The sequence below is a fragment of the Gopherus flavomarginatus genome, chromosome 25 (assembly GCF_025201925.1).
Source record: "Gopherus flavomarginatus isolate rGopFla2 chromosome 25, rGopFla2.mat.asm, whole genome shotgun sequence".
NCBI lineage: Eukaryota > Metazoa > Chordata > Testudines > Testudinidae > Gopherus > Gopherus flavomarginatus.
This window is the reverse complement of record NC_066641.1, coordinates 8,131,715-8,151,755: the sequence shown is the minus strand read 5'-3', so window position 1 is coordinate 8,151,755 and position 20,041 is coordinate 8,131,715. Positions and strand designations below refer to the sequence as shown.

General features: G+C 49.1%; 1 protein-coding gene across 2 annotated transcripts; it reads right to left on the bottom strand.

Moving 5' to 3' along the window:
- Positions 1-1,609: 1,609 nt before the first annotated feature.
- Positions 1,610-18,598, bottom strand: LSM12 (LSM12 homolog). 2 transcript variants are annotated; one of them, XM_050934746.1, is made up of 5 exons: positions 18,405-18,597; positions 15,965-16,098; positions 5,895-6,004; positions 4,059-4,185; positions 1,610-3,275 (listed from the first exon to the last, which is right to left on the bottom strand). In XM_050934746.1, the coding sequence occupies exons 1-5, from the start codon at positions 18,523-18,525 to the stop codon at positions 3,183-3,185; spliced, it is 585 nt and encodes a 194-aa protein (XP_050790703.1). In that variant the 5' UTR covers positions 18,526-18,597; the 3' UTR covers positions 1,610-3,182. The 2 variants fall into 2 exon arrangements, with proteins under 2 accessions (XP_050790703.1, XP_050790704.1); XM_050934747.1 differs by lacking the exon at positions 15,965-16,098 and having other exon boundaries at positions 18,445-18,598.
- Between the last annotated feature and the right edge of the window lie 1,443 nt (positions 18,599-20,041).

The window sequence follows — 20,041 nt, the reverse complement described above, 5'->3', positions numbered from 1 at the left end:
ATGATCTCCTGCACCTGATGAGCTGCTCAAAAGCGTCTCTCTCACCCGTGGAAGTTGGTCCAATACAAGGCATTACCCTCCCCACCGTGCGCCCCTAGCACACGTTCATGTGGCAGCCTGTGGCCGAGGACCTCAGCGCTTTCCCAATCTCTGCTTCACCACCAGCCCTACTTACAGAGAGGGCCCAGAGAAGGGAGACAGCCTTGTTATGGGGCAGGGCCAGGGAGAGAGTCTGGGACCCCACCGATGCTCCAGCCACTGTGCCCTTTCCCTGTGCAGCATTATCTGTGTGTGTGTGTGGGGTGGGGGGTGTCTCTTATTGACAGTGAGTAACCTGGAGGTGGAGAACATTAACCAGCAGCGAAAGGGCTGGAGCATTGGGTGTGCGCTCAGCAGTCCCCTGTACTCCTCTCCCTTGGGCACATTGTACTTCCCAGAGTAACAGCCCCCTTCCATGCAGGCTACGCGAAGGAACAAGCCCAGGCCCCTTTGTTCGGAAAGAGAAGGACCAATGGAAAACCCACCCACCACGGCCTAGTCCAGGCAGCAGCTGGGCCAAGCGGGGGGCGGATGGCTCTCTCCCTAGACCCACAGGGGACGGAGCTGAGTGAGGTTCTGGGCCGAACAGCACCATGGCTTTCCAAGCATCGCCCTCACCGGCAGCCTTGGCTCTCGAGCGACCGGCAGGGAAGTGGGAAGTATCCACATGGCTGCAGGGGAGCCCGAGGGCTCAAAGCAGTTAGCCAGCCAGGGAGGACATGTTGCCAGGTCTCCGCAGGACAATTCCCCTCTCCTCTCCCTGCTGGAGAAGGGGTCAAGTGCCATCAATTGGTTCTGCAACAGGATCCTGGAGTCCTTCACCTCTAAGCTGAACCTGATCGGTTCTGGCAAAACTCCCACCGAGCCATGGCTGGACAGGGGCCTGGAGTGAGCTCAGGGGGTCTCGGTTCAGAACCCACAGGACCTGCTTCCCAGTAGCAGAAGCACCGCGCTGACGGTCTTTGGTTAAGAGCTGAATGGGCCCAGCCGAGGTTTGCATTGGGCCCCACATGCTGTACGCAGTTTGTGGCCTGATGCCGTTCTCCTCCAGGGCTGCTTTTTCATCGGTGCTACAATTAGTTCGTTAAGAAAGCTGTGGCCCTTGTGGGTCAAGGAGGTATGACCCTCTTACCCGCTGGGCACATAGCAGACAGAGCCCATCTCTGTCACCCGCCCGAGACCGCACAAATGTGCCCATTCAACGCAGTGCCAAGCCGTTACCCCCCATCCCTCCCCACAGCAGAGGGGGCACCATGCACCGCAGCTCCAAAGGCACGGCTGGAAGCAGTCTCTGCTCTGTGCTTCACCCAAGAGCCCCACGTCACTACCAATGCTGCTCCCCCTCATTTGAGGACATTGTTCCAGTCCTGCATCCCATTCTTGGGAAGCCTGGCCCCCTCTCCACAGGCCACCGAGAGGGGCTTGCCTTTCCAACAGAACAGCAGGGCAAGGCAGTCAATCGAAGGCCAGGGCAGTCCAACCCCGAGGAGGGTCCTGTATGCTCAAGCCCCTACTCCGGCTCACTGCCGGGCACCAGGCTGCAGCCAAATAAACCCATCACTGCAGACACTTTTGATGGTTAAAAAAATTTTGGGTTTTATTGTTTTGCTAAACAATACTAAAAAAATTTCCATTTTTTTTTTAAAGGCAGGGCTTGAATTATTTAATTTTGATCCATTTATTTAAAAAAAAAGGGAAAGGGGAAGATCATGGCAAAAAAAATATATATATATGAGAGAGAGACTCCTGTAGCTTAGCCGCACCCCTGCCCTCCTTGGGAGGAAGCCAGTTTCAGAGGCTCCATAAACTGGCTTGCCGCAGAGCCAATGGCTGCAGTCACCCATGCAGCGTGAGATGCCAAATGGATCACCGCATGACTGCCAGCTGGGTACGGTCCAGGACAGGGGAAAGCAGCCCAGTGACTAAAGACTTTTAGGGTTGGGTTCGACAGTGACAGAAGCCCGCGTGCTCTCTTAGCAAATGGAGCACAGACCCCAGAGCTCTCTGCCTGGGCACTTGGACGTATACAAACCGTGTCCCAGCTTGTAAGGATCCCAGACGCACGTACGCCTGGAGCAGAAAGGGGATCCAGCACAAACAAGCTGCTATCCAAGATCATTTGGATAATTTTAAACCTTGAAAAAAAGACAGAAGCCTACGCACGATCTAACAGGCACGATATTCAGTGACGTGAGCCAATGCAAGAGAAAGCCACCATGTCGCTGGATCTCCCAGCCCACTGTAGATGAGAGACGGCTTTGCGGTACCGTACTGTGGGAGACAGAGAGGGGTAAATTAGCAGCACCACCCTGTGTTACTCCTAGCGCCTGTGTCTTCCCAGAGTGGGCCAACTCGCCTTCAGAACAGGACAGTAAGAAAGCGGTCAGAAGAGGTTTACGATTTCAGGAGCACCACCACCTCCTGGGCTCTCCTGCCCCCCAAATCCCCAATCTTAACGGGTGTGAACTCTCTGGAGTGTCACACGCAAAGTCACCAAGTCTGCCAGGGCCAATTAGGGGTGGGGAGGGTTTCTTTTTTTGCCATGATCCCAGTGAAGAGAACTGCTAGAAGCAGAAAATATTTAAAGAACATTTTAATATATATATTCATATATATATTTAAAGATAAGAAAAATAAGACTAATTCAAGCCTTGCCCTGTGCAAAACAAAATTAAAACGGGACCATGCCGGTGGCAGAAAGGCCCCGATTCAGTTAACACAGTCAGATTGTTACTTTTATTTTTATCAGGGTGTTGGGGGAAGAGCAGATTCTCCTAAGTCAAAGGAGGGAGGGGAGAATGGTGGACCCCCCCCTTTACAAAAATAAAAGGGGGGGGGTGTTGTGTGGGGTGGCGGAAGAAGAGAGGAAGTCAAAAATAAAATTAACAAAGTCCGACTGTCCTAGGAGAAAACATGGCGAAGAAAAAGAAAGGTTGTTAGTCAAGTAATGGATGATCTTTTAAATTATTCACTTTTTTTGTTTTAAAGTCTAAAGTTTGGAAGTGGTGAGCTCCCTGTTAAAGAGCCCCCGGGAAATAAAATATAACCCTGGCCCTCCCCCGCCCTGGTCTCCTTTGAAGAAATCATGTCGGCTTCTGCTGGATCTTGGAAGAGTGCCCTTGGTGATCGGAAGGGGGCAGGACTCAGGATGAGAGGGTGGCTTCCTTCTGTGTTTGCTGTGCTTGTGAACCTTGCATTACCTTTTGGCTTTCCACATCTCTAAAATGTTTCTCAACCTGGCCAAGGGGGAAGAGAAAAAGGGAGAAGATGGATCAACATTGCTGGGTTTTAATTGTACAGTTTCACACAGCATGTAAACAGGGGTGACTGGGTCTAGTGGGTGCCACCAGGCGGGGAGGGTGCAGGGTACATGCGTGAAAGTGGTCCGTGGTGACCAGAAGCAATCATTGTGACCAGCATTGTGGGATCTGCAACAGCTGGGATGGGGATTAGGGACACATGCTCCATCTCCTTCAGCCTGGGAGATGGAGACCGCCAGTGTTTCAGCTAGAACTCAATAGCTGCATTTGTCCTACATGTTGGACTGCAAGGAGGCAGACCCAGTCACAGGCAGTATGGGATGGCAAGGCCAAGTCTTGGACTCGTCCCCAGAGAATGGTCTATGTGGCCTGGGGATGGGTGCCAAGGAGATCACAACTCCTCAGTGGATAAAGCTTTAATATCAAACCCTTAACTCCTTCCCCAGCCTGACTGCTCCAGCAGTAAAACTGGGACGGGGACCAGACAGCAGAGTCCAGCCTTGTAAGCGGCTTGGCTCCATAGTGAGGGGTTCCACAGAAGTGGGTACAGGAGACGCCAGGCCCCTTCAGTGAACCATTAGGAGACACACCTTTTAAACTATTTCCTTCTTGATTCAAAACCCCACTGCAGGCACTGATGGGAACAGTAGTTACATAATGCACCATTCCGCGTTGGGAGCGGGGGAAAGGGTCCTTCCACATGACCATAATGGGGTCCCATGGGTACCTACGTCGGGGAGTCACCCTCCCGCTACTCACTATTTTGCGTACGTGACTCAGGGCACTTCCCTCCTTGCCTTTACAGTTTTCCACTTGGTACGGAGGAGCGATAACGACGTCTTCCATCACCACTATGTTCTTCTCTTGCCATTTACAGTCTTTAATGCTGGGAGAGGCAAAACAGGGCAGGATTTTACTGACACTCCTCTACCTCAATAGAACGCAGTCCCTGGGAGTCAAAAAAACCTCACCACGTTATAGCTGAGACTGCGTTGGCCCCCTCGTTCCTTGTTCCCTGACTGCTCCCTCCAGAGATCCCTGTCCCTAATCACCCTTAGGACCCCACCCAACCCAACCCCCCTGCTCCCTGTCTCGACTGCTCCAACCCCTATCCACACCCCCCGCCCCCTGACAGGCACACAGCGTGGCCCCAGGCTGCTCCACTTCACCACCTCCCAGCCGCGGTGCTCTGCTTCCGGCCGCCGGTGAGCGTGGAGAGGTTGGGGAAAAGACGCGCCCCGTACTCACCTGTGGTTGGAAGCGGAGTGCAGCGGCTGGGGCCAGGCTGCTCCACCTCTGCCGCAGCTGGTGAGTGCAGGGGGAATCCCTTCCCCCAAGCCACACGGCTGGGGCCGGGGAAGCAGAGCGGGCTGCTCCCGGGCCCCCTGCTAATCCCCTGGGCCACTCTGGGACTCTGGGGCCCCCAAAATTACCCCCCCACAGGTCCTGCCTCCTAGATCTGGGGTGGAGTGGGGTGAGGGTAAGCCCCTGATTGCCCCCAAGACCCTCTGCCCCTTATCCAACTCATCTGCCCTGGCCCCCTTAACACGCTGCTCAGAAGAGCATGTCAGAGCTTGACCGCGTTGTATGCGAACCCACGTTTTATCAGGGTAGAAGCGTATTGTCGTTCACACACCCACATCCACTACTGCCCAGCAGCTCCAGAGCCCTAAATCTCCCCCTCTCACGTGGGTGTCACAAGGGCCCTGTCAGTTCCCAACACTGGCAGTAGCAGCTCTGAAACCAGATCACTGCAGACAGGAGTCAGCCACTGCCCCGCCCCAATGACCCACCCTTGGGGGCGCGGCTGGCCAGCAGCCAGTACATCCCTGAAGGCACAGCCGGCACCACAGGGAAGGACTACGGGAAGTGGCATCCTGAGGAAAGATCCGTCTAGCGGCAGGAGGCGTACATCACTCAGAGCCGTTGTTGTGGGCTTGGAGTTACGTCACCTCAGTTACAAGACAGTCTGCCGGGTTAAGGTGCAAGCCAGGCAGGGAGTACGTTCAGCGCACGCTGAGGAACTGCAGATCTGATTGCGTTCCCAAGCGTGGGAGCTGTCCCGTGTCCCTGTAACACTAGACTGGGCTCCGGGCTGGCACATCGGCGAATCAAACCACTTGCACTGTGGCCCAATCGCTCACAAGGCCACAGGCTGCCACAGGCCAGAGTGAGGGTTGAAATGGCACAGCTCCAGCTGTAATTTGAGGAGGCTAGGCAGGGTTGAGACTCTCAGTCCCATGGGGCCACTTTCACCTACACTACATAGTGAGCTGATGTGCAGCCCAGAGGAGCAGTTGGCAGCTTGGCCAGTCCATCGGCAGCAGATCAGAGTCTATGGAAGGCCCGACAGTGCACATGGCAATGAGAGAGAGCAGCAACCCCGGATGCAGGGCCAGCCCAGAGGAGCCTGGAGGTCCTGTTACACGTATTGGCAGTTGCGAGCGACTAGACGAAGACCATCAGCGAGAGGGAGGCTTTTGGAATCCATCCCAGGAAGAGTTACCCCGCCCGCTGGAGAACACAGGCGCATGCACGTACCCGAGGGTGAAGGAAACAGCAAGACCTCCCAGCCACCCCTAGCAGCTAACTTACGTCTTATGTATAGTCTGGAAAAGCTGCTGTCCCTCCAGAGAGACACCAGCACTAATTGCATATGCCTGGCTCATCTTCTCTTCCTTCTCCGTCCGTGCTTTGTTGGCAAGCTGGAGGGAGGGAAACAAAGACCCAGAGAGTTAATGATTTTTGACCACAAACAGCAGAGTCCCAAGTGGAAGAGCGGGAGAGGAAAAGAGAAATTAAGACTGGCCGGTCTGCATTTGACAGAGGTGAATCCTGTTGGTGAAACTGTCTGCATAAAGGCAGCCAGTTACAGAAATAAAACCTGGTCCATGCCTTACCGAAGTAAACACAGGTGAAATGAAATGGAGCAACAGACTTCAGCAGAAAGACGTCAGGACCATGCCGCTGCAAGCAACAATGCTCTAGCCCAGCGTTCAGAGATGCCCTGGGCTCCTGAGTGGTCCGAGTATAAAGCTCTCTGAGACTGTAAGATCTCTGGGGCAGGGACCGTCTCCTCTCAGGTAGCTGGCACATCCGAAGGACCATGCACTCCTCCCTTGATTCAGTCCCACTACAAACAGTTCTGACTATTCAAAGGAGACGTATTCCTACTCTCATCACTTACATTCTATTTTACAGCTCCACGATATCCGCTCCGCCACGGGAGCCGTAAATCCAATCAGCTGCAGGCAGAGAGCTATAAACAAGCTTTATGCTGCCCAACCTTAGCTTATTTAAGTAACTGTCAGGTTTGTGAGACGGTGTCACATGGGCATCTCTGAAAAACCAAGACCCCTGGGCACCTTTTTTTGTCACCTCTACGGGGCAAGGCCCATCTTTTGTTGCGTGTTGGCATGACACATTGGGGGCCTAGTCCAGGACTGTCCCTTCCAGGCATGACTGTAACACAGATAATACACACTAGCCCGCTCACTGAGCCAAGCTGGACTTTTTGGGGGCAGGTGGGTAAGATACAAGTTATTTTCACTGTGAGTTGCCCTGGTAACAGCAAGGTGACTTTTATTATCATAGTGCCCAGAGGCTTCAGCCAGGATTGGGGCCCCACTGGGATAGGCACTATGTAGAGCTAATGAAAGAGTCCCTGCCTTACGGTGCTCACAGCCTAGAAGCTTCCGTGATTGGGGGGGGGGCGGGGAAACAAAAAATATTTTCATGGTCATTTTGCAAGCCCAAGTTCCAGGTTCCCAGTCACTGCCTGCCATCAGCACCTCACAGGCCTGACAGGGAACCTCCAAGGGCAAGTCTCCAACCCATTCAGTGCTTGGCCTCTCAGAGGAGATGGCCAACAAGCCCCACCTAAAACCGTGACACAGATTCCTACTAACTCAGTATGGATCAAAGTGCCAGATCACAGACCAGCCAGGTAGTAGCAGCTTGTTTGATCACGGCTGGATTTGGACTAGCGAGACAAGCAAGATGCCGTTTCCATCACACAGAGAAAGCCTACTGGGGAAAAGTGTAGGATGCCCGTTTGCATCAGGTACTACACTGGAAGTTAGGTACTTTAAATGCTCATGCTATGCATGTTTCCCACACGTTATATACGCATCTCTGCACTTCATGGTTTAGCTCACAAGTTAAGTTAGTTTGATGGTAGCAAAAAGTAGAGGATGCATACAGGCCTTTGCCCTCCTCATCCAAAGGTCGTAAAGACCTTCATGTATCTAAGTTAAAAAAAACAGCCAATCTAGTCTTTTTAAGGTGGTTTTAGTAAATACATCTGCCCTGGAGTCCCTGGACAACTCTGGGGCTTTACGGTCACATTCTCCTATTTTGGGCCCCTCATTTCTGTGCAAAGCGCACACACCCAGGAGAAAAAGATTATGTGCTGTCAAATACACAGCAGCAGAACTGCCTGTCTCCTAATCTCAGAATCTTGGTCATTTCAGGTATCAACAGCAGGTGGGTTATTAGGGGTTGTCTACACAGGGAACTAGACCAGCAGAGTTATGTTGGAATAACTCCTCTGATGGTTAGAAACCTTCGTCTAATGTCAAGCCTAAACTTCCTAGTGTCCAGTTTATATCCATTTGTTCTTGTGTCCACATTGGTACTAAGCTTAGATATTTATCCCTCTGATATATTTATAAAGAGCTAAGTTCTACCAGAATAGTTATAGCCGAATAGTTTTTCCACAATAATTATGCTGGTCAATTTCCCCGTGTAGACAAGGCCTTAATGCTTGTGAAGTATGTGGAGAGATGGAAACCATCAAGCATTTCCTGCACTCTGCTCAAAAATGGGGTGCTGGTCACAAAGCAGGACTATTCTCCCTCCGCTCAGGGTCATTCACTTTTTTTTTTCTTTAATAAAAGCCAGACTGACTTACAGCCCCATAGTCAACCCATGGGACCCAAACCAATCAATCAGAGGTTACTTTGCTACAAGGCCTTTTACAAAGACCAACTGCAGTCAGCAGTAACCCACTGCTACATTACCCAGCTGGGTAGCGCGTCCGCGTACTGTAAGCCCTGCAAAACTCAAAGACAACAGCTCTGACTGGCAGAGATCACTGCAGCGTTAGATGTGTGACCTAAAAGCTGCTCAATGTTTCTATGGAAAATGTGGTCATGAGGTGTATTTTAAGAAACAACCAGCAATGCAGTTTTAATCAGTTATGGAAAAAAATCCCTGTTACAAGAGGAAGTTTCCTTCCCTCTACGTCAAACTTCAGTTATCAGAGTCAGAGGAGATCTGCAGAGCACAAAACAGGCCCCTCTGCTCATCCTAGGGCTTGAATGAGAAACCAGTAAACTAGGATACTTGTGACATCTCTAAAGCATGCTACAGCAGTGGTTCTCAACCAGGGGTCCGGGGCCCCCAGGGGGCTGTGAGGTTTTTTTTTGGGGGGAGGGGAAGAGGGAGAGGTGTCCACCAAGCAGGGCCAGTGTGTTAGACTCACTGGCGCCCAGGGCAGAATGCTGAATCCCTACTGCATGGGGCTGATGCCCAGGGTCCTGAGCCCTGCCACCCAGGACTGGAGCTGAAGCCTGAGCGACTTAGTTTTGCGGGGGTGCCCCTGTGGCATGGGGCTCCAGGCAATTGCCCTGTTTGCTACCCCTAATGCCAGTCCTGGCTTTTACATGCAGAAAACTAGTTGTGGCACAGGTGGGCCATGGGAGTTTTTAAAGGGGGGGACGCGGGTTCCAAAAGAAAAAGGTTGAGAACCCCCGTGCTACAGCACACCACAAAAAGATAAAGCAAGCCAACACCCCGATGAGAGGCATCCATTCCCAGCGCAAAGAACCGGGATGAAAGGGGTACAGTTAACAGACTGTCAGCAGAATGGAGATGCTTCTTTGCCATAAAGGAGAAAGCATCTCATGCCAGCTGACCCCTAGAAAGCATCTTCTATAGATACAAAGCCAACTTGCAAAACAGCCTGTCCCAGGGCAAAGTCTTCCCAAAGGCTCACCCCAACTATCCAAGGAAAGTCACCGTTGATTAGCTAGGAATGGCACATTTCACACAGCTAAGAGATGCATTATCAAGATTCTCTGCCCTCCTCTTCCCAGTGTGAAAATCCTAAGCCCCACAAAGCAGAGGAACTTTGCTACAATTCTCAACAATAGCAAAGGATCAATCCCCCCTCCCACCCACGGAGGGAGAAAATATTTAGCCAAAAAAATAGTCAGTTGTGTCTTGTTTCGGTGCTTAGATGAATGACACTCATTGGGACACTGTTCCAGTTCCTTCTCATGTGCCCCTAATGTCTTTTACTGAAGAGCTGTGAAGCTGTAACACCAAAAGAGGGTGCTGCTGATTGGTGGTTTAGTTAAAGATCACTCAGAACCAGTCTCACTTGGTAGCTTGATTATGAGACTCATTTCAACACAGTTTTGGTAACCTACACTAAGCAACAACCATGTTTCTGTATGGCTGCTGGAAAGCAGTTGCCCTGACTAGCGGAAGCAGGGATTTTTTGCCTGAGAAGTGTTGCTTTAAGGGTTTCTATAGCAAAGTATGGTTGGTTCACCTCACTGTCAGCAGAGAGAATGCTCCTGGTGATCGCAGCCCTAGAAGCCGCCTAGCTGCCTCATTTAAACAGGATGGTAGCTTGCATGGCCTCGCTCAAAGTGAAGGCTGGACTTGTAATGCACCCCGCTCCGCAGCTGAGAGACTGGGCAGCCAGAGAAGAGCTCATTCTTATCACACACAAGCAGCAGTTTATTCCCGGCTTCTTGTGTTTGACAAGACACTGCGAAGCGCTGAGCAGAAGAATCCTCTGCACTGAGAGAGCTGGATGCTCGGACAGGCTCTTTGTCCATTTGGGAGCTGACTGGCCTGGCACGTAAGAGAACATGCAGGAGAGACCAGGCAGGTCTTAGTGGGGACCCTGCCTTTGCAAGAAAAGTAGCAACAACTACACCGGAGGGAGCAAATCTCCTCGGCAGGGGACTGCTACGGTGCGACCTACACAGCAGCCCACAGCGTCAGTACCAAGTGGCCAGTCCCACGCGCTGCCAGACTGATTGAGGGAACACCGCTGCTGCCCGTGAACTCACATCCCCGTCTTCGCCCTCAGCCTGGAACGCAAACACGGTAAAGCAAAGCAAAGCTCGTCTAAGCCTTGCAGACAACCTCCAAAGAATGCTTTAGGGATTCCTCCCCTCTTGACAAACAGTGCTTTAGTCCACCTACAAATAAGGAGGGATCCAGGGGAAACACCTAGAATTCCAGCCCTCAGCTTGACCAGAACAATGTACTTAGTCACCCGCTGAAGAATGAAACTAAGGGAAACAAACTCATTTACTGGTGTTCATTAATCCCACATATCGAGCTCCTAATCTGAAGGGTCCTTACAGAACGAGCATCTGAGCTCACAGGATGTGCTTTATTACTTCACACTGCTAGCTACGGAAGAGAAAAATTAACTGCATCTGCAAAAGCCTCGTTTACACAGTTTCCAATTCAAGCATTCAAAGCAGTCTGACTGTCAGATATACTCTGCCGTTCCAGCTCCCCCTGTCTCCAAAGAGCATCTGAACTTGCTACTATGAGCCTATTAAGCAGATTTCAGCTATACACCTTGTGCAATAATTCTATGAATGGATGAGTCACTTCCCTTCCCTATTCACGTATGTATGAATGATACGAATACATGCAAGACTAGAAGAAAGTCATCGAGTTACAATAAGCTGCCTGGTCACATTCCTCAGTTGTCATGCCCCGAGACTCCTCCTGCCACCCCCAAGTACTAAATGGCAACTAAGTTAATTAGACAAACAGACCAGTTGCCCCCTTATCCCAAGAGGCCCACTCCCAGTTCAGAGCTGTACAGATGCAGAGTGACATCTCATAGCACAGGCTGAACAAGCTCACATTAGTAACGATGTCAGTATAAACCAGTGTTCTTGTTACAACAGGTGAGGCAGACGCCAATCTCTAGCTAGCCTTTCACTGAAATGGACTACGCTGTCTGCAGCCGTGTCTCCGGCCCCAGGAGCACGCTGAGCCACTGCGCCAGTCCCTGTGGCATCCTCTCCGCAGAGCTGAGCAGCCAGGGGAAAGGATTCTAGGAGGCAGCTGAGGTTTACTGGTTGTATGTGGCTGAACACAGGGATCACAACAACAAAGAGGTTGACCAGCCCCAAAGCCATCTATTTTAAAGCCTCCCTTCAAACCACTGTGTACACTGCATCCAACAAGTCTCCACCCAGGCCATACACAGGCCATCTTGTGGCTATGTTATTCTAGCTCCTTAAACTCATTCCTCGAGACTTAAGCTTCCCAAGGGGACTGCCAGCTCCTGGCCTGAACACACCACCGAAATTAACACTAAATTAGTCAAAGGACAACATTTGCACCTGGGGTAATAATATTTTGTTTCACAGTTCTCCTTTCTCTAACTCCTCTTCTCTGCTCCCAAGGCCATAGATTGAACAGTCCTCAAGTCAGATCCCTTCCAGAACATCTCCCTGGTTTGCCCACCACTCCAACCACAAAATTGTCTTTGTTCAGCCACATCTTGACCAAACATCCTCATCATCTACCCATTTAATTCTTGGCAATTCCCTTTTATAATCTCTTACAGCCCAGTCCCGTAGGCATCACAAATACCATATGCTTATGCTTCCTGCAGTGAAAGTCTCGCTATCACCCTCTCTCCATCCTGCCTTCTAGCAGCATATCCATTTACCAATCCTATTCACAGCTCCCTCCTAGTTTTTAAGTTTCATCTAAAGTTTTTTCTTCACTTTCCCTGCCTGCTCATCTCAGTTCCCCTTCCCAGAGCAGAGCTCTTTCATTTGTGCTGCATCCAGGATTTCTTCCCCACCCTGCCTTAGACTTTCACCTGCAACAGATACTCCAACATCCATTCCCCTGTCCCCCATTCACACCTGGGACTGCTGTAGACTAATACTTTCTTTCTTGTTTTAAATGGCAGCTCTCTATTTCCATCTTCGTACATCATTCCCCTTCTTCCTATATGAAATCTGTACTCAGTTAAGATCTTCTCTACATCCCCTAGTAGCATGATTTCCTTCCTCTGACACTAGCAGTTTGCACTATTTTCCAGTCAACACCCTACACACCAGCTTTTGGAAGAGGAGTTTTGTAAATGCAAGAGATATGAAATGCTGCAGTTGTCTCAGACAGGCAAAGATTTTTTTTTTTTTATTATGGGAATACAGACAGATTTCTGGACACTTGAAACTGCCAGTGGAATTACAATTTGATGTGGGATTCTTGCACTGAAGAATGTTTATAGAGCCTTCCTTCCAGCAAAATAACTAACCCAATGTCTGTAATTAAGTAAGTATGTTAGTTAATACACTTTTAAATGTGTTATGCATACAGTGATTTCCCCCCTCCCCATAGCCATGTAAGGCCTGAACGTCTATTACACCTAACTAGCTGCATTTACAGTTACAGCAGTTGATGCAGCTCCAAGATGTAATTACATCTCTACAGTAATTGGGTCATTTGATACCTTGTCAGCATGATAATCCATCAATAAGCAAAAGGAAACTCACGTAAGCCACAGACAATGCCACAAAAGGAGGACACTTGTGTTTAGGGACAAAGCCTGCGGTTCCTAGGTACCGTACCATGTTACCGTACTGTGGATGGCTTGTATAGTGTAGGTTTGCTGCTATACTGGGAACTCTACCCATCACAACTACTCCTGTCTGTTAGAAACCACCACCATCTGGGTCAGAGATTTTTTAATATAAACAGGAGGTCTGCCTTATCACCTCTAAACACTTCCTTAAAGATGGCAGCCACACCCTGCTTAAGATTGCTTTTCTCGACTGCATTTTCTGCCTTGAAACCTCCTTCCACTTTAAAATTAATTGACTAACAAAGCCAACCCCTAAATTTACTTATACCCTGAAGCTTCCAAATCTCTAATTTTGACCGCTTGCCCTCCGATTTTAGCTCGAAAGAATGCTAACCCCACCAAAAGTCCCATCAAGCCGAGTCAGCCCTCCCAGAAACTGTGTCCATTCCCTCCCTCACAAAGATGACACTGACATGCAGCTGAAAGATGTATTTGTCTACCGTGCAGTTACTGGCTAAAGCCTTTCTCCAACACTCCAGTGTGCCATTAGACAACCAGTACTGAGCATGCAAAACCCTAAGCTCCACCTTCCCCACACCACTCTGTTTTCCCAGCTCAGTTGGCTGGGGCATTTAGTACAAAGCATCCAACTTACTTGACTGCACAAGATAATTTCCCTTTCCGTTTCTCAGACAGCACCTCCCAAAAACCAGAAATGATCTATTTTAGAGGGGAAGTTACAGTCAATTTACACAGAGATCCCTGAGATACAACTGACTGCTCCACGTCTTTCAAGGCTTTTGTGCTTTCCCACCATAGGAACTCTGACCTGCTCACAAGAGCAGGAAAACTCCAGTGGATTCCCATCCATTGGAGATTGACTAAAGCAAGCGCACACAGCAAACATGGGCTGGAAGGGTGACAGCTTAAGTATTAACCTGCCCGAATCACCTCCAAAATGGGAAACAAATAAAAGCTCTTTTGACTTGCGATTTTGTAGCCAACAATATCAGTTCTTGATTACACCACCTGCCAAAGAAAACCTGGGTGCTGCAGGTAGCAGTGATGAGAGCCTCAGCTGATGGCAAGCTCCGTGAGCAATGAATGCACAACCCTATGTCAGCTCTGCAAGGAGACAGCACAATCAAGCACGTTATTTTTTGGCTGAGAGATCCTGACCGCTTGTGGTCACAGAAGAGTCTGCTGCACTTTATAGAAGACTATGGGTGTTAGCCCTAGTGTCCTGGCTAAATTCCAGCTCGGGTGATCGTAATCCATTTACCTAGATTTCCACTGCACTTAGACACGGGAAAGTTACTCTTCACTTCCTGCTGTGTTGCAAGGGCAGCATCGTCTCATTTTCTACTGCTGAGATACTAGGGCTTCAGCAGGAAGCTGAGAGATCTACACAGCTGCAGTTTTTCTAGAAGAAGAGATGCTAACAGAACAGAAACATTAGTCACGGAGGTACCGATCACAGGAAGCCTTCGGTCACTGCCACTTCACACACCTTTAATATTCAGATGCCATCTTGCCATTATTAGGCCTAGTCTACACTTAAAAGTTAGGCAGATGTAGTTACAGCACTCGGGATCTGAAAAATCCACACCCAAACACCATAGCTATGCAGACCTAACCCCCAGCATGGATGCAGCTAGGTGGATGGTAAGAATGCTTCTGTCAACATAGCTACAGTTGCTCAGGGAGGTGGCACTCCGACAGCAACAGAAAAACCTCTTCTGCATAGTTTGAAAGGTCTCTACACCATAGGTGTTACAGCGCTGCAGCTGTGCTGCTGTGGTGTCCATAATGTAGACATGGCCTTAGGATCATAGGTCTGTGTATCCTATAAGCCTTGCTTGAGTCCAGTCACAAGACAGAAAAAACCTGACAGAGTGGGGTCTTATGGTGCAGAGTGGACTATACTGTGGTCCCAAATTGCACCTACAGCACTTTAGACGCCAAGGCTATGGCACACTTCAGGATGATTGAGCCACAGAGCCAGTGTCCATGACAAGGCCATGTTGAAATCAGGTCCAAGAGCCCCTGGATTTTGACAACGTCAACAGGTCCAAAAAGCGTACACATATACAGTACTAACAGTTGTCTACTCTCCAGCAACCTAGCCAAGCCTGGTGATCAGCACTAAAATCATGGATGCCCTGGCTGAACAGCAAGTTGGACCCAAGACTTAAAAAAAGTTGGTCTTGTCAGTTTCCTTGTGCAGGAGGTCAGACTAGATGATCATAATGGTCCCTTCTGACCTTAAAGTCTATGAGTCTAAGAAACGGACAGTAATACATTCCCCCTCTAGCTCCATTCAGCCAGGTATGCTCCATACTATGCTTTGGCAAAATACATGCAGCTAATTAAGCATGGCCACAAGATTCCAGACCAGGGGTAGGCAATCTATGGCATGCGTGCCGAAGGCAGCACGCAAGTTGATTTTCAGTGGCACTCACACTGCCAGGATCCTGGCCACCGGGCCGGGGGGCTTTGCATTTTAATTTAATTTTAAATTAAGCTTTTTAAACATTTTAAAAAGCTTATTTACTTTACATACAACAATAGTTTAGTTCTATATTATAGACTTATAGAAAGAGACCTTCTAAATACGTTAAAATGTATGACTGGCACGCGAAACCTTAAATCAGAGTGAATAAATGAAGACTTGGCACAGCACTTCTGAAAGGTTGCCAACCCCTGTTCCAGACCATCACATTTTCATCTGCACAATGAAGAACTCACTTGTCCATGGACTAGTTAACTTGGAAGAAAACCCTCCACATTCTCTACTTTAGGCCTGAATGATGCTCACTATGTATAAAGACGGCCAGACTGCCCATTAACATAGAAACTTAAATGCACATCTCAGTGCTCCACCGTATATGGAGAACCAGAATAGCACCATGCACATGAATATTCTGATTTAAATTCATAAAAGCAATGTCCACTAAGCAAACATCGTGCAAAGCAGGGCATTTTAACAGTAAGAAATGCAAAGGATTTTCAGCTCTTCCTGTCAATCAAATCAAGTCTACATCAATGAGTATACAAAAGGATAACAGGTCCTTACCTTGCTAACATTGAGTGAAGCTAAAGGAGGAGGGGTTTCCGTGCGGTCATTAATTATTTCCACTTCTGAAACATACTGTAAGTTTACGAGCAGGATATCTGCGTGATTGGGCTTTCCACTGGAAGAGGGACATTCTGGAGGAAAACAGCATTAAGGAAAACAAATCCAGGCAGACATACTTAACAAGTCGAAAAAGATGACTGGTAAGGAGGACTATTTGATGAAGTTTAGAGAACAGGTCAATAGAAGAGTTAGATTTTCAGCAGATAAGTTCTTCTACTACACTAAACCCTATAACAATGAAACAATTGGTCAGCAGTAAAAAACCAGAAACAGTGCTAGCAACAACGATTTAAACTCAGCTGCTGCTAGCCTGGTTCCCCTGACCATGGGACAGGATCTTTTCTTTTGCTAATAATTGTTATAACTACATTGTAGACAACCTAGCATGCTGTGCGATCTACAGCATGCTTTTCAGGGGTACATACAATCTTGCCCATTCTAGTCAAAGAAGCTTAGAGAGGTTCATGTCACGGTTTCGACTGTGGTGGGGACAAGGCTTCGCTGATCAGCATGGATCTCAGTCAATAAGCCTTTGCTTATCATCTACATGGAGAAACTGACCAAAATCAGCTACTGCTGAATAAGCTACTCCAGAACAGCTCTGTGTGGGCACTCATCCTGGAATAGGAGAGTGTGCATGGATAGCTATTGCAGGATAGCTATTGTGCTTTAATTTCATGCCCTACCTTTTCCAGAATTACTTCCTCACGTAGACAAACCTTAACAGATACACACTAGGTCTAGAGTCTCTACCAAGATCATTCCCTTACTGCAGATGCCACCTGATGCAACCTGAACACAGGTTACTCTATTAATGCTTTCACCTAGATAATAACCGGGTGACAAGCTCTAAAGAGTCATAGAAGAGACTCTCTCATTCATTACCACATTTGCAACAACATAAACCTTACATGCGTTTGAGGTAGTTTGACACTTCTAGAATGACAGAAAAGTGTAAATTAGACACCAGTTAGCCACCCCCAGAAAAACCTTTATAGAACTGACATTAATTCCTGCGCAATCTGTTCCTGATGAAGAGGGATAGTTAGTCCTCCTCTCCTTCATCTGTCTGCTAGAGTAAGCAGAGAAGAACACATCAAGGCAGAGAGAGATGGTGGGTTTATTAGTGTGAGGAGACTGCATTAGACATATGGCTCTGTGCATTGCCTCTCCACTCCTAGGAGGGGAGGGAGACTGGTCTCATGCATATAAATGAGACACCTGCAGCTTAAAAGCAAAAAACAATCAGATCTCCCTCCCACCAGAGTAAGTTAATACCACAGCTGATATGAAACCCTCACCTGCAGAAACTCACATAAAAAGGGAGCAACTTAGGAGAGAGAAAACTGGGGAAAGTACATCACTCCCCATAGCACTGTGTCCAGATCACATACTTTTCCTCTGGAAAAGGATCAAAACCTGGCCCACAAGCTAGACCATCTGACCCTACTTCTCAACCTCCCTTTGCTATTAAAATCCACATTCTCCTCAAACCCAGATAGCACTGCCTCCTCCATAAAGCCAGAGAGGGAGGAACCATTGCTACATCCCACAAAGCAACCTACTCATATTGCCGGCACTTCCTTTTGAAGGGTTCAAGGCAGCACTCCCCAGGCCAGCTCAGACACTGTCCTGACACTGGCTAGCAGCACCCAGAGGTGGGGAGGTTGGAGACCGAGCTCGCAGAGGCAGTAGTATGGACTTAGAGTCTGCAGTTTCCCTCTCTCACAGACCTGAGGAGCCTGAGCACACCGACCTTTGGGGCATCTTGCAAGGCCTTTCCTGAACATGTGGCGAGAGGCCTGCATGGCCTCTTTTAGGCGAACTTTTCAAGTGTGTCCAGAGACGAACGATGGGCTCATGTATTGGCAATGTCTCCATTCCCCGCTTCTACCTCTATATAGCCAACAGTGGGCCACACAGAGAAGCAAGCACATATCACGCTTCCTCCACGCAACCTACCCAGAGCATCTACCTCTTGCCCTTAAATCCCCTCCCAACACACACACACACGTGTCCCCAGGCATGATCAGACTCAACCTCCCCCACTCAGCTGCTCCATTTTCCCTCCAAAGCCGGGCAGCATTGCCACCCCCAGCCTCTTCTCCCCCCACTACAGTGCCCCAGGTAGATCAGACACCCCCCCCCCATGCAATCCCCAGGGCAGATCACAACCCCTCCCCCCACCCTGCCCACACACCAGCCCCCCCATCGCCAGGCAACTCCCAGGCCGCAGCAGAGCCCCGACCCGGCCACAGGGCCCCCCCCAGGCCCGGGCTCTCCCCACCCCGGCCGGCGCCGGGCCCACAGGCTCCCCGGCCCCCGAGCGCCGCCACCTGGCCCGGCAGCCCCGCTCCGCCCCGCCCCGGGCGGATACTGAGCGCCAGCATCTTGCTGGGGTAGTCGAAGGCCACCACCTCGCCCTGCAGCCGCTGCTCCTGGCAGGTCCGGCACGACACCTGGCTGCCCACACTGAAGTACTCGCCCGGGGCCGCCATCTTGTCTCAGCAGCGGCCGCCGCGGCGCAGCCACCCAGCCACAGGGAGCCCCACGCCAGGCACGGGGGGGCGGGGCCACGGCCGGGGAACGGGGGGGGCGGCGCTGCCGCGTCGCCCCGCGCGGCGTCTGGCGTCACGGCGCAAGGAGGCGGGGCCTGAGGAGAGAGGTGGGGCCTGAGAGGCAGGAGATGGGGAGGGGCGGAGCCGGCGAGGCGAGGTGGAAATGTGAGCCGGGGGGTGGGCGTGGTCAGGAGGAGTGGGTGGGGGCATCGGGAGGGAGGAGGCGTGGCCAGCCATGCAAGGTGGGATTGTGTGACCTTGGGAAGGGAGTTCTGGGTAGGATGCAGCAAAGAGTCCACACTCATCCACACTACATATATATATATACACACATACACACCCTCCTTACAGAAATGCATGTATATTATATATATACACACACACCTCCTCCTTACAGAAATGTATGTATATGATATATACATACACACACACACACCCTTACAGAAATGCATGTATATTATATATACACACACATACACACACACTCTTACAGAAATGCATGTATATTAGATATATATACACACACACACACTTACAGAAATGCATGTATATTATATATACACACACGCTTACAGAAATGTATGTATATTATATATATATATACACACACCTCCTCCTTACAGAAATGTATGTATATTATATATACACACACACACACCCTTACAGAAATGCATGTATATTATATATATACACACACTTACAGAAATGCATGTATATTATATATATATATACACACACACACACGCTTACAGAAATGCATGTATATTATATATATATATACACACACACACACTCTTACAGATATGCATGTATATTATATATATATATACACACACACACACCCTTACAGAAATGCATGTATATTTTATATATATATATATATATACACACACACGCACACCCTTACAGAAATGCATGTATATTATATATACAGACACACACACAACCTTACAGAAATCCATGTATATTATACACACACCCACCCTTACAGAAATGCATGTATATTATATATATATATACACACACCCACACTTACAGAAATGCATGTATATTATATACACACACACACCCTTACAGAAATGCTACATTAAATAAATCCTAAAGTGGGTTAATGCAAATTAACAACAAAAAATAAATCTTGCATTTATTATTTGCCACCTTTTCTGCAGCGCTCCCAAGTGAGTCAAGCACTTTACTGACAGTTCCCCAGCCCAGAAGTGCATACAGCCTAAACAGAGATTCCATTCAGGCATCCTGAAATGTGGAATGCATATGATGCAAATAAAGGCCCCAATCCCTGCACAGAGATTAGATTCCCGCACTTGGGAAAATCTCACTTTAGGATCTAGGCTAAAGTTTGCCATGTGGCATGTGTGCAAACAAACAAACAAGCCCACAACCAACCAAAATCCAGCACACCCCAAAAAAAATGTCTCTGAGCCTTACAAAGATGCTA